This window comes from Alligator mississippiensis, chromosome 7 (assembly GCF_030867095.1).
Source record: "Alligator mississippiensis isolate rAllMis1 chromosome 7, rAllMis1, whole genome shotgun sequence".
In the NCBI taxonomy this organism is placed as follows: Eukaryota; Metazoa; Chordata; order Crocodylia; family Alligatoridae; genus Alligator; species Alligator mississippiensis.
The window spans coordinates 12,218,913-12,233,059 of NC_081830.1; the positions used below are offsets into that span (position 1 = coordinate 12,218,913).

Below are 14,147 nucleotides of genomic sequence, written 5' to 3' on the forward strand. Positions count from 1 at the left end.
TTAGACAAACCTTACATTACAACACAAACTCGTGCTTCTCTAAGACTGGCGTGAGTTGAGCGAGACAAGCTGCTTGACCTTTAGTTTGGGCCAAACAATGCTATTCCAAGAAATCCTCTCCCCAAAAGACCTCGTTCCAGCCATCCTGTGCCGTGCCCTGTAATACCACGTGGTATCTGGGCTTTCCTAGCTTGTAGGAGGAGTTCTGGGAAACGTCACAGGAAGCTCTGGTTTTAAGGGGCCACTTCTTGTTTCACGTTTATCCGAGTCACTCAGAGGCCAGTTCATCTGCTGGCAACCACTGCTTCCCCACTCCCACAGCAAAGCAGTGGGGATGCTGGCATGACACCTAGCTTCTGAAGCCACAGCAGGTAAAGAGCATCGTTTACCAGCAATCCAGCTTGAGAGCTGCTGAGGTGTTACTGGTGCATTATACATGCAACTCTCTCTGTCCCGCCAATGGGGCATATGGGGCCAGGTCTCAGCTTGCTCAGGTCACTTAGGAGTGACTTCAGAGGAACTTGATTCGGATCCAGCAATGCAGGTGAGAAAGGAAGCAAACCCTTCATTCCACAAACCAAATGCAACAAAAGCAGGAAGCCTGTGGGGACTTGAACAGGAGGGACAGAGGGGAGGGGGCAAAGAAAAATAAAGAAAAGGCAGGAGAAGGCAGGTGGCTGTGAGGACGAAAGCAATGCACAGAGTATGAGTATTTCTCTACAACACTTTACCTGTTCCATCTGGGGTGGATCTCACAAATGTAGGCAACATCTTTACTGAGGCCGTGGGGTTGGTGTCTGCTCCCAGGCCTTTCTCCATCTCCTTTCGGAACCGTTCAGCCACATCCTGGATGGTCTCGTCCGAGAGCCGCATGTGGTAGAGATACTTGTCGATCTGAAAGGGGGAAGCAAAAGCAACCGGTCATAATGAGATGGTAAGGGGGCTGCTGTGCCCATAAGAAGGCTGGGCAATGCCACCCAACCAGAGGTCACTAGCAGGGACCAACCTTGGTATCTTCAGCACCAACATACATGCCTCTATCAGCTCAAAGAATGATCGCTGGCAATAGTAGGCTGTTATCCTCTTTATGCGGTCATAGGAGTAAGCCATGACACTTCGCTAGCACATTGAAACTGAGGCAGGCAGAGAAACAGTTCGATTGTCAGCCCTGTTGAGTACCCAGAGCTCCCATCATTGACAGGAGCTTCTGATACTTAGCTCTTCTGAGACCTCAGCCTTTGAGAGGACATGAGATAACCAGGGACTAAATCAGCTCTTTCACTACCAAACCTGTGCCAAGACCCTCCTCATCAGACCCTGTGAAATGAGCCTGGAGGTCCCTGACAGGAGATTGCAGTTTCCCTTTTATCAGGAGAACAAGGCGAGGGCAGACGCCCCTACTGCGCTGTCATCTTGCCTCTGACTTGAGCCAGCATGATCATCTCTGGGCATGAAAAGGTTACTCATGCTCCACGGCCCAGAAGCACTAGCATTCCTGGGCACACTGTTAGCAATCGCTGCCTTTCTGTTTCCTATTCTGTGTCACTGTAGTGGGCTTGTGGACCACCCGTGGCACCAACAGACAAAAAACCCCCATAAAGCCACCTACCCACCCACCACTGCAAAGCTGCCTAGACATTAAAAGAGGCTGGCAGAGGCCACAGAGGTGACCAAATCCTATTAAAAACAGGCTGCACCGAGCTCTGCTTCTTACCCTTCAAAACTGACCCCAGGAGGAGGAACTTCCTCTGCCTAATGCCCATCACCACCATTTCCCTCCTGACAAACACTGTGGCAGGTACACGTACCAGGCAAAGAGAAAAGGCAGTGGCCCAGTTTCTTCCCCAAGATCTTTCGATCACTTCATTTAAAACCTGATTAAAAGGCACCTGCAAGTCAAAAGACAGCTCCACCCAGCCTTTCTGAAGGCCCTGAAGTAGAGCCTTGCTCACCAGCGATTGAACTCAAGGCTTTTGACAGGGCTGTATAACAACAAGGCAATTTCATTTCACAGGCCAGTGACATCCACCTGGCTAAGTGACCTTACCAGAGGAGGTGGCTATGTGTGGACAGCAGTGAGCAGAAGTAAGACTTGTCATTTTATTTGAATCCTTTGTGTGCTTCCAGCCCTGCTGCCTCCCAGTTTGGAATCTGGCCAGTCGCTACCAGATATTACTTACGGGGTAAGCGATTTGCAGAGGAGCCCGTACGTTTTGTACAGCATCTTGCACAGTGGCCTTGGTGGACCGGGGCAGTAAGATGCAATTGTACTGTAAATCATACCACACCAGCCCAGCTAACACTTTGCCTGTTGGATTTCTGTTCAGAACATGTCATCGAGAGGCCAACAGAGGCCAGGCTGATGGGCAGATGGGAATGGGAGCTAGTGACCTTAGGCAGGACTTCCTTCCCTTGGCAGGTTGCACAGGATCCGTTTATGGCGCCCCTTATCTGCCACCCAGCAGAAGTCAAACACACCCTTTGCTTCCCCAGCTATTTACTTTCACTCGCTACACAGGAATCAGACACAGCCCACACGCTGGCGCTAAGGTAACAGGCCTTAGTAACTCCTGCTAAGTAAACTCGACCTGCCTCACTACCAGGTAGAAAAGAGCATGAGCTGTAAAAGTCCTGTCCAAATACTAATTTCAGAAAAGCTTCTCAGTCTGGATCTTGGGTTCTGGGCCACGCTGGACTTCAGCCTTATAAAATGCGCCCCCACAGCCCAGGGCTGGGTTACGTTACTAGAATGAGTGCTAAAAGGGACTGAATTAAAACAACAGCACAACAGGACACCTGAGAGCATATCTGGCTTTTGAGTCAAGACTGGGAAGTGCTTTTATTGTGGCAGCCATTAAAGCCAGCAGGGTTTTCCATCACTTTATGCCACTGATAGGAGACAGGTGGAAAAATACTATTCATCAGCTGGAAGTCAAACAGCAGAGGAAATTACTGCACTTACCCCAAACTGCTCAGCGTTGTGCCCTTTTTCAGTCCCCCCAGGAGAAGCTGGATAGGCAGCTGTACAGTAAACTCAGAACAGCCCCAAAACAAGGTTTTCCCATGGGGTTTTAGCTAGAACTAGGGACAGGCCCATCCTTGCTTCTCCAAAGGCCCACAGCTCTTCCAGACCCATTTTCCAACTGTCACATCCTGAACTTCACTCTGATGAAAAAGCCCCCAGCTTTGGGAAGCAGGAGAGAGCACTCCTCACCCCAAAATATGAATGTTTCTGCATCCATTCCTCCCACAACTCAGAGGTGCTGCTAGTGGGAAACCTCTCCTCTCCTCCTGCCAGGTGCTTTCTAATCATGTGCCATCGAAGTGTTTGCTCCTTAGCCTCTGCTCGCAGCAAGGCACGAGGACTAGAGAGCAAGCAATGCACTGAGCCAACAGCAGATGCCATGGTGCCTGCCAGGTTTGGACAATATGAGAAAGAACAACCCAGTTGGTCTCCATGGCCCTCAGTAACTATGAGCTGGGCGCTCACCCAATTCCAGAGGCCTTGAAAATGCCACAGGTTTAAAAATAACCTGCCATGTCAGAAACTGGGCCAATCTTCCTCTAATCCCACCAAGGCCTCCAAAGCCTGGATGATCTTTACCTATGTCCTCAGATAAGGCCATTGGGTATTGCTCCATTTTCCAGATAATGCTGATCAGACAGTAAGCCATGCGGTTCCAAAACTAGCACTTACTGAAAACAAGAAGTCCCCTGCCCCTCAGTAGCTGCACCTGACAGTTCAAGAAAAGGTTTCGTGAAGAAAAGGTTCAAGAAAAGGTTGATGTCCCACACACTGCACATGTCCACACTAGCTCTAGTACTGTGGTCCTGAAGCACAGAAGGAACACTTAAATCCCAGTGACTTTGGAGTCTATACAGGGTGGCACATGATCAACGAGAGACTGAAATTAGTGGTTCTTATGCAGCTCATAGCTCAGAATGAACTGAAGCACTTTGCTGAATCCAGAACTCAGCAAAGACCGGGTTCCAAGTACATGAAAACAAATCAGCGTGCCTGGCTATTCGAATGGCACTGAAGGACTTTCCATACAAATGGGCTGCAAAAAAAAGACCTATTTGGGAGTTACTGGTAATGAGCATGTCTTGTAATTATACATACGGCACACACAAGTAATCTAGAGTTCTCATTACCGTTCTGTATTTACTGCTAAGGAAACATGTATGTACCTATAATGAAAGAAGGAAGCAAGGAATAGGAGATGCTCTGTTTACCAGGGCGCCCCTTGGGGTAGCTAGAAACAACAGCCACAAACAGACAGAGAGCAAATTCAGGTTAGACGTCAGGAAGAACTTCTGTACGGTGAGGGTTGCCAAAATCTGGAATGGGCTTCCAGGGGAGGTGGTGCTCTCCTCTACCTTGAGGATCTTTTAAGAGGAGACTGGACAAGCACCTGGCTGGGGTCATCTGACCCCAGCGCTCTTTCCTGCCCAGGGCAGGGGGTTGGACTTGATCTATTGAGTTCCCTTCCAACCCCAAAAAGAATCTATGAAACCACCAAGAAGAGGGAAAATTACTTCGAAAAACCTCTTTCAAGGAGGAGAATCCTTTTTTGTTCTGCCTTGACATCTCTGCAAATCTCCATTTAGAAAAACCACTTGGGTGCAATCTAGAACAAGTACATTTATGGGGAATGGATGAGTTCCAGAAGTTAATGGAGATTCCCTGAGGAAATCTGAGCTGGATGGCAGACAGCAGGCATGTTGAAAGTGAGGCTGAATGTGTTGCACAAAGCAGGCATGGGCAAAACACCAGGGATACACATCTGGGTCAAGAATCAGCTTTCCAACATTGTTAAAATTCCAGCTGAGTAGAACAGCAGCAATCCAAAATAAGCCAGGGGAAAGAAAAGAAAAAAAAGAAAAAAGAACCCATAAAACAAATCATCCCTGAGTTTCCCTTTCCATTTTCTCCTATTAGCAAACACCCAAAATATGTAAAAGTAAGCTGAGTCAGAACTGGCATTACAGACTTGCGTAGTCACCATTTTCCAATGGACGTCTTTTCTATTGTGAGTTTATAACAGAATATAATTGCTTGCCAGCCCCAAGAACATTTTATCCCATACTCAAAGTCTAAAAGCTCTATATTATTGAAACATGGACTTCAAGTCCAAAACTGCTGTGCAATGTTGCTATATTTTGAGGGGCTGTCTGTCTTGTTTTACCCCATAAATGGCTGCATTTCACCAGTCAGTGGTGGGATCACTATGGAGTCCTTGTCCTTGATATCTTAAGATGCTTACTGAGTTTGTATTAAAATGTTTTGAATTCTTCATCTCACAGGAGCGTGAGAAGTGCCTAGTGTAATTATAAATAAACTGCAGTCATTTTCTGTGCAAGTTCATCCTAAAAGCAGAAGGACCTCCAATTATGTGCCCCTTATCACCAAAGACAAGACCTGTGGGCAATGTAGTTTGCAAGGATTAAAACAGCAGTATCCAAGCAGAAATGTCCTTGAAACTGCAACACCAGATACAAAGCATCCTGGAATTTAAGTCTGAATGTGCAGGATCTGGGACCATGCAGCTGTCTCCCTGCAACACATGGATTGGCCACACAAGACTCATGCAAATTTCAGGGTCAATGCTTTGGCATTATGACTGAGGCGTCTATCAAAAACTAAAGGGAAAGGGTATATTTTAAAATAATTTCTGTATAATATTTGGCCTTTGGGGGAGATAAAAATAAATAATTTATCAATTAAAAAAACCCAAAAAACCAAGGGAACTCCTGGCTGCAATACAAGTTGCTATGGTCCCTGGGTAGTCACATGGAGTAACTTTTTTTTCAGCGATAAACGCTAGAAGTGCCTTTGTGCATGGGCAAGTTGTGATGTTCTCCCCCCACACACCCTGTAAGCTTATCTCTTTTGTCTTGAAAGCGTCGGGATTGTCTGGGGCCAGTGCTGCTTCTCTTCTATGCCTTCGGGCTTGATGTTGCTAACATGTCTGCACATGAATAACTTTATTCAAGTTCAGTGCAATTATTCATATGAGAAGAAAAATGAAGCCTGAGTTTAAGGGTTGGCAAGATCAGTCCTGTCAATACAACTGCTTGTGCAAGTGAAATCCCTCCAGTTCAAGTGTTTGTAGAAGCAGCCTTGCTGTCTTTATCTGCCCAGGAGCTGATAAGAGTTTTAGGGACACAAGGAATGCACCATCGCTCTAATGAGTAAACACTGTGGGGGAATATGTTATGTGCTAAAGGAGCAGAAAAGTTTTGAGAATCTTTTATCTTATTTTTGCTTTCCTGTTGAATGATAATATTTATCTGGGTCCCCCCAAGTGTGTTTTGTAAATTATAGTGTGATAGCAGTTTCCTGTTAAGTACAACTACTTCCTGTATAACAAAACAAACCAGCACTGGAAGCCATGAAGAGCTATTTAGTGTACTGCAAAAGCAGTTAGCCACCTATTTGTGTTTAAATTATTTTTGTGCTCTGTAAACTGAATCCATTTGCCTTTTTTTTCTTGGCACTGTTTTTCAGACACATGAATGATACATCAAGAATGATATGAACAGCAAAAACCTGCCCTTCTACTGTATTTTTGCTCCATAGATCTTACCTCTGAGAACTAAATGTTAAACCAGGTTACGGTTAGAGCTGTATTGGTCTAGAGAAGCAAAAGGAATCAAAACTCATGGCAAAGGTGATATCTATGATTAAAACAGATTAATGATTTTTTTATGATTAAAAATCCAGTACCTAGTATTTTTTTTAAATGTGCTTCTCTTGAAAGAGGAGGATCCTGATTTCACACAGCCCAGTGTAAATGTTCCCTCCACTCTGAAGTATGAGTAATACTGAAATCCTCTCATAAAAGAGATGCTACACACATTAAGCTATTACCAGAATAGCCATGCAAGGCTGGTAAGAGGAACAAGCTTATCCCCCATTAACAAGCAACAGCTGAAGACACGAAACACAAAAAGCCCCAAACCCATCTATCTGGAGTGTATCTGTATCTCAAAGTGCAAGACAAGATGGCATCTCCAACTAACAAAGACAAAATCTATTTCCTGACTGGCTCAGACCCGAGTTGAAACCAGGCACCGCAAACTGCTATCAGAGTAACTTTGTGTGTCTGGGACAGAAGATGTGGTCCCCGGCAGAAGCATCTGTACCAGAAGCAGCAGTGTATGTAGGTTTACTGGCAGACCTTATGTCACGTGTAGGAAATAAGTTATACAGCCCAAGTACAACTTCATTGGTAAAGACTGCATGCGTTTTAAAAGCAAATGACCACCTTCATTTGCTGGAATGACTGTGGCGGCAGAGTGAGCCTAGCATAGTCCTACCCTGGCTGAACAGGGTCAGAAGGCAGAAACCCTGCCAAGTGCTAAATGTGACAAGTCACAAACCAGAGCCTTGTGTAACCACATTCATTCCAGCCTAACCTTGAGCCTGGGGACTGCATGCAAAAGAGCTCAGCACCAGGCAGGATGAGCCCCTGGGAGACCTTAAAACTTGAGGACACACTGACAATCCTCTTGTGACCCGAGCATGAGTCAAGTTTCTTGCTAAGCCGGTTCTTCCCCACCCCCAGGACTCTCAGTCTCAGCTTACAGGAGCTGGGCGGGCTGAACTCTTGACGGGGCAGGGAGGCAGGATTACTAATAAGCCTTCTAGCATCATGTATCACCTAAAGCCAGCAGACTCCGCCTTGTCCGCCCCTCAACTCAGTCCCTTTTTCTGAGAAATGAGCTGGTAGAGGGAAAGCTGAAGTGCAGCTCCCTGGCCAAACCTCATGTTGAAGCCGGAAGCATGTGCATTTCCTGCGCTGCTTGCAGAACTGCTGTGTACCCCCCCCCCCCAGCTGCTACCAATTCCTGCTCTTCCTACCAGAGAGAAACGACCACACTTATCTGCAGTGGGACATTCTCCGCTCCTGTTATCTCCTGTCCTTTGTATCTGTCCGTCTGGGATACTGTAGACTGCAAGTTTTTGGAGCCAAGTGTTGTCTCTTACCCTGAGTTACTACAGCACCTCTCACCAGGCACCCCCAATGTGGTGGGAAACTATTCATCAATGCAATACACAGGACTTTACCAACCAGATCAGAAACACCAGTCTCATTTTACAGATTGAAACATTGTGACACAGGAGAAGGGAGTTACCCAAGGCCACCCAGCAGGCAGTGCCAGGTCCCTGGAGTCCCTGTCCAGTGCTCTATCCACTAAGCAACACTATATAATAAAGCTATATCGTGAAACTGGTACCAGTTTGGCTGGAGAATCTGGACCAGTTCACAGGGCTTACAGGGACCAGCATGGCTAGAAAACTGGGACCAGAAAGGGAGGGTTTACTGGAACTGGAGCCCCCCCACCCCACCCCATGGCTGAACTGAGTGCTGGTCCTGGAGAATGAAGCCCCATCTGTCCACCAAACCCAGACGGCGTGGATAGCAGAAGGGCACGGTTGAGATACCCTATGCGTGAGGTGCTCCAGAGGAGTTTGGTGGGTCTCTGTCTAGTCCTTTGCATGCCATTACCAGCATAGTCCATGCTGCTCTGAGCAGAGGCCGAAGACTGAATGGCTGGGAAGACTGTTATAACTGCCTCGCCCTTCACAAAAGCTTCCTGCAGGCCAAAGGTGAAGCCGCCTGGCTGGGTATTAAGGGGGAGTTTGCCCTGTCACTGACCTTGCTCTGCTTGCTCAATGGCTGGAAGACCGCAGTTTCCAGGGACCAGTCTTAAAGCTCATTCCAGTGTGCACACGGACAACAAGTTTTGGAAATGATCTCTTCCCGGACCAACTGTATCACTGTGAAAAAGTTACGCAGCTGACCCAATAAACAGTATCGTCCCCCCAAATCCTTGCCTTTCACATAATTCCCAGACGGTCCTGGCTACAACATCACTCTAATAGCACCATCACACGCACAAGGGCGTTTAAATGAAACAGACAATGAAACTGCAGATTAAGAGCAATTCCAAGCCAGAAAGGGAAGAGAAAGGCAAATCCTTCCTATACACATGCTGTATTGACAGGCTGGCTTTGTTTAGAAGAGTCAAATTAAGTCACTTCAAACTTAGCTTTTATCCCTGATTAGTAATTTCTGCTGGGAAGAAAAGAATACCCCGGTGACAATTATTTTACTCTGAATCATGCAATGCCCACAGGCAATTTTATTCCCCTACCATTATTTCAGCCTCAAATAACAGCAGCTGAAACTCGAATGGCTCGGTCAATGTTAACGATTGAGAGACCAGGCGCAAAATATCAAAATGTGGCCCATTCATTGATAATTAGTCTCCGAGCTTCTTTAATACCTTTCTGTCCTTTTCTAGGCAATTTAAAACTACATCATCACTTTGAGACCACCGTTACTCTGTCAGTTCCAAGGGTGGTCCACATACCACTTTGGAGAGTGTGTTAACTCCTTGTTTCCTGCTGCTAAACTAAATATTATTTTTCCCTATATACAACTGTCCCGTTCTGATGCAAATGCGAACAGCAGATGAGGTGAGAGAAGCATCTGCAAATAGCAAAGCAGATGCATACATTATTCTTGGAACAGTGTGAGAAACTAGGGTCTGATTTGATATGTGCATGACAATAACCACGAGGCCCCTATCAAGACTGGGCACTCAATATGCTGGGCACTGACCAGACACATAGCAAGTAACAGCCACATTAGGACAGTGTGGGCTGATTGAGGATTTTGTCCCTGAAATCTGTTTAAACAGAGAATTCAGATCTGGAAGCAGTTCTTCATGGCCAGAACTGCAAACCTCTTTCACCCGACAGACACAAGTTACCTAAAATGGCCGTGGAGTACTTTGGAGGGCCAAGTTCTACTTGATTCTCTTTTTTTCCCCACCTCCCAACAATGAGCTTTGTTTGGTCTCTTTGACCAAGAGTGAAATCAAACAGTTAGTGAAGTGGACCGAGCTTTGCACACTGTGTACCAGGTTTGTGACTAGGAACAATAGCTGACTGAAAGAACCCCATCCATTATTTGAAGTTCCTGATAAGCGTCTAAAGCAAGCAGACAATAGCAAGGAAACTCAGAGCTAAGGCCAAGGCTTCACCTCCCTCTTGTTTCTTGCTACAAGACGCACCCGTGTCGATTCCGCTGTTGCACAATCCCTATTGTGCCCTAATGTATGAGGGGAAGAGTGGGAGACTAGGCTGCATTGCCTTATGGGTTGATCTGATTTTTGGCAGATACTTTTACCCTTTTGCCTCCTGTTTAATGCCATCATCAGCAGGGTCATCAACACTGTAGAACTCCGCACTTCAACCTTGGCACTCCCTAGAATGCATTTATGATGGTCGCATCTCTTTTTTTTTTTTTTTTTTTTTATATATAGGACACATTTAGAAATCCTTATCAGCCGCTTCAGATGTGCTATACGATCCAGTGCAGAAGTGCACACTGCACTGTACCAGGCACAGCATAAGCCTGGAACAAAGAGGGTCCCTGTCCCAGACATCTAATTCAAGGACGCTCACCAGACAGGCAGGAGCACTCTGACTCCATTGTCCGATACACTCTCACAGCCATACACCTTCAGAAACTATTAAGCTAACCATTGGGATTCAGAGACTACCAGCCAGTCCCGTCCAAAGCAGGACCACTGTGCTTGGGCTATCTAAAGAAGAAAAATCAGAATAAAAAAAAGACCACGTGCACATTTTAATTGTCATAGGATATTATCAGGGGTCATCAATGGACAACCACCAATTCTACTTGGATATTTAGACTTTCTCCCCTTAAAAATATTGCGTTACTAGCACAAACAATAACTATACCCCAACAGGGTGCAATCAACATGATGCTTGGATTTGCATTTTCTGTCCAAGTTCAGGCATTGATTTGATGAGGCAATGTATCACTCTCACTCTCCAAGCACCAGCATCGGCTGCTCTTTGCTCTTCAGGTCCTCGGCAATGCAGGACGCCAGAGTTAATTTTTTATTTGCTGCTAAGTGCTGGGATGGGGATGTCACTGCGGGGTGAATTTGGAGTGGTGCTGGTTTTGAGAGGGGATAAAGTGGAGCATCAGAGACCCTACACATTAAAGCCTTCACCCTTGCCTCCTCCCTTCTCATCAAAAAGCCACTCAGCCCCTAATCTCAAGGTGGGTTTTTAATTTTGAGCAATCACTCCTGTCCCCTGCAACCCGTGTCCTTTTCCCAAACTGCATTTTCCTATTACCCATCCCACTCTCCGGGGGCACCCTGGCACTCAACCCTGCCTCCAGACAGTCTCTCCCATGTCGCAAGACAAGGAGCAAATGGAAACCACCCCAACCTCTCTCTTCAGAGCCGCATGTTGCCCTTCATCCGCTCAGGAGCAGCTTTCTGGGTGCATCCAGGGAGTCAGACAGTCTGAGCAATGCGTGCTCCTGTGTCCCTACCTAACCCTGCTTCTCATAAAGGAAAGCCTGGGCTGTGAAGGTCCCTCCTGGAGGGGCCAGGGGGCTTCATCTCCGGCAAGGGATGACTTGCTCCCAGGGCTGGATGGGGCCGGCTCCAGGAAACCTATTGTCCGGGGTGAGCCCAAGCCAAGTCCCAGCCCCGCTTCCCTGCTGGGGACCCCCCAGGAGCCCTCCTCTGGCAGAGCGGGGGCTGAAGCACGTGCTGGCAGCGAGGGCAGAACAAACCCGCGCCCCGCGGTCGGCGGGAGGAAGCGCTTTGCAACCAGCCCGAGGGCAGCCCCTGGCAGCAGCGCGCTGGGGAAGGGGGCGCGGACCCTCCCGGGCCAGACCCGGCGGCAGGAAGCCGGAGCAGGGGGACCGGCAGCCCCGGAACCCCCCCCCCGGGCTCGGCTCCCACACCGACCCGGCTTCGGGGCCCCCACGCACCTTCTGAGCCTGGTCATGGCTGAGCTCGGTGAAGAAGTAGGCGAGCAGGTGGGACGCGATCATCCCGCGTGGCTCGGGGCGCAGGGCAGGCGGCGGCGTGCTCCGGCCTCGCGGCGGCTCATTGAGGAGGTTCCCGCACCACGAGTGACGCGGCGCCGCGCCCGCCTCCCATTGGCCCGCCCGGCAGGGGTGTGTGCGCCCCCCCCCCCCCCCCTGCCCCGGGCTAAGGGCTCGTGTGTGCGCGCCGCCCCGCCCCTGCCTACATGCGGGCTCCGGGAAGCCGCGGCTACTCGGATGCGAGGCTTGCCCCGCAGCTCCCGGGAGAGAGCAGCCCAGACACCCGGCTGCTTTGTTTGCTGCCTCCGAGCCGGAGCCACCGGGGAGAAGTTTGGGGCATGAAAGCCGAGGGGGAAAGGCGATGCTGCCGACATCCGTGCGCCATTTCGTCCAGCAAAACTCGGGGCTACATCGATAATACCCTAACACTATGTAGTGTTAGAGTATTATATATATGTGTGTGTGGGTATAAATTAATGCGTGTGCGCGCATATGTACATTAATATAAAGGCAGACAACGTAAATCTTGTCTGCTGGGTACATCTGATCTCTTATTAGACCAACTACAACCTACACCCTTATAAATATAAAATGTATATGTATGTAAATGCAAATGTTTGTGTACGTAATATTATACATACAAATATATATATATCCACATACATATTCGCGCGCGCACACACACACACACACACACACACACACACACACACACACACACTGTATATTCATAGATTTCATAGACATTAGGGCTGGAAGGGACCTCGGAAGATCATCGAGTCCAGCCCCCCGCCCAAAGGGCAGGAAGTCAGCTGGGGTCAGAGGATCCCAGCAAGATAAGCATCCAGTTTGCTCTTGAAGGTGTTCATTGTAGGCACTTGAACAACCTCCGGTGGCAGGCTGTTCCAGACCTTGGGGACATATTATAAATGTATATTAGACTACAGTGTCTAATATACTATATGAGTGTTAGAGAGTGATGTTGTAGCCAGGACAGCTTGGGAATGATGTGAGGGGCAAGGATTTTTGGAGGGGTGATATTGTTTATTGGGTCAGCTGCCTAACTTTTCCCCAAAACAGGTTTAGCATCTGAAGGGAAGAAGCCCCTGTGGCACCCAGGCCGGAAAACTAGGATTCCTCTCATCTCAGCCTTATTTTGGTCACCTTTCTGAGCCTGGGTTTCACCCTCTGCTCAATCAGTGGCTCTAGGTTTGGGGTGGAAGGGACAGAGCACTGGCTGGGGACTCCTGGCACAGACACATATTCACTGGAAGGTAGCACAACCTGGCTGCACCCAGCTCAAATGCTCCAGATAAGCCTCCATTTTGAGTTCATTTTCTTACGTCTTTGTCACACAACGCAACACTTTCCAAAAAAAAAAAAAAAAAGAAAAAGAAAAAGGAAATCTACGTCTTTTAGGACTGGTGCTTCCAAACCCTTCCCAGCTGCAGCCCGGTTGTTAATCAGTCCTGTTCACAAGGGGTCAGAGGCACTTTACCCTGTAGGTTTTCCTAAGAGCTGGATGCAGACACCAGAAAATGTTGTGACTTCAGGCCTCACAGGAGCTCTGAACCTCAGTTTCCCTGTCTATCAGTTGACAGGGGAGAAGATTGTTAACAAGAGTTTGAGAATGCCCCCCCACAATACAAGGAGCTATTAAAAGCCTTAAGCTATTTCCTGAGCTAACGGGAAGCAGGGTAGTCACGGGGCATCATTTGCTTGCTGTAGCTTTTTTGTTATTAACCCCCAGGTTATTCTAGTTTGCCTGGGAAAATCTTGGAGATGACATGAGCAAAGCATGACATGGTTCCCCCCACCATCTCTCCAGCTACAGAAAACAGATTGGACCCAACTCACGCACATGTAAAGACAACATACTGCCCAACACTTACATAGCTCCTTCCATTTACAGACCTTAAAAGACTTTACAGAAGGAACTGTGCATCATTACCCCCAGTACACAGCCAGAAAAACAGGCAGAGAGCAGGGGAGTGACTTAATCACCCAGCAGGCCAGTGGGGCAGCCAGGAATTTAACCCCAGTCTCCTGCTGCTAAGTTTAGTTCTCTATCCAATGGGCTAATAAGTGTTACACCTTCTTACTACAATGCATGATGTGCTATTAATTGATCTCTCAAAGCCACTCACCTACCAAGGATTATCCCAACACTGGAATGATTCCAACAGCTGTATTTACTCTTATTCAGTCACCTTCACGAGATGCACCCACTATTGCTACTCCAGATAATTTCTG

The 14,147-nt window shown here is 47.8% G+C and overlaps 1 protein-coding gene across 2 annotated transcripts in view; it reads right to left on the bottom strand.

The window, feature by feature from the left end:
- Nucleotides 1-14,147, bottom strand: part of LOC102564916 (hexokinase-2) — a 70,238-nt gene that overhangs the window by 34,548 nt on the left and 21,543 nt on the right. Inside the window, exons 1-2 of one of the 2 annotated variants that reach the window (XM_059730570.1) lie at nt 11,838-11,979; nt 732-894 (exon numbers count right to left, since the gene is read on the bottom strand). In XM_059730570.1, coding sequence (XP_059586553.1) covers nt 732-894; nt 11,838-11,900 — 226 coding nt within the window. In that variant the 5' untranslated portion in view covers nt 11,901-11,979. Of the gene's footprint in view, nt 1-731; nt 895-11,837; nt 11,980-14,147 lie in introns of those variants that run through there. The other variant, XM_006271930.4, reaches the window with a different exon arrangement.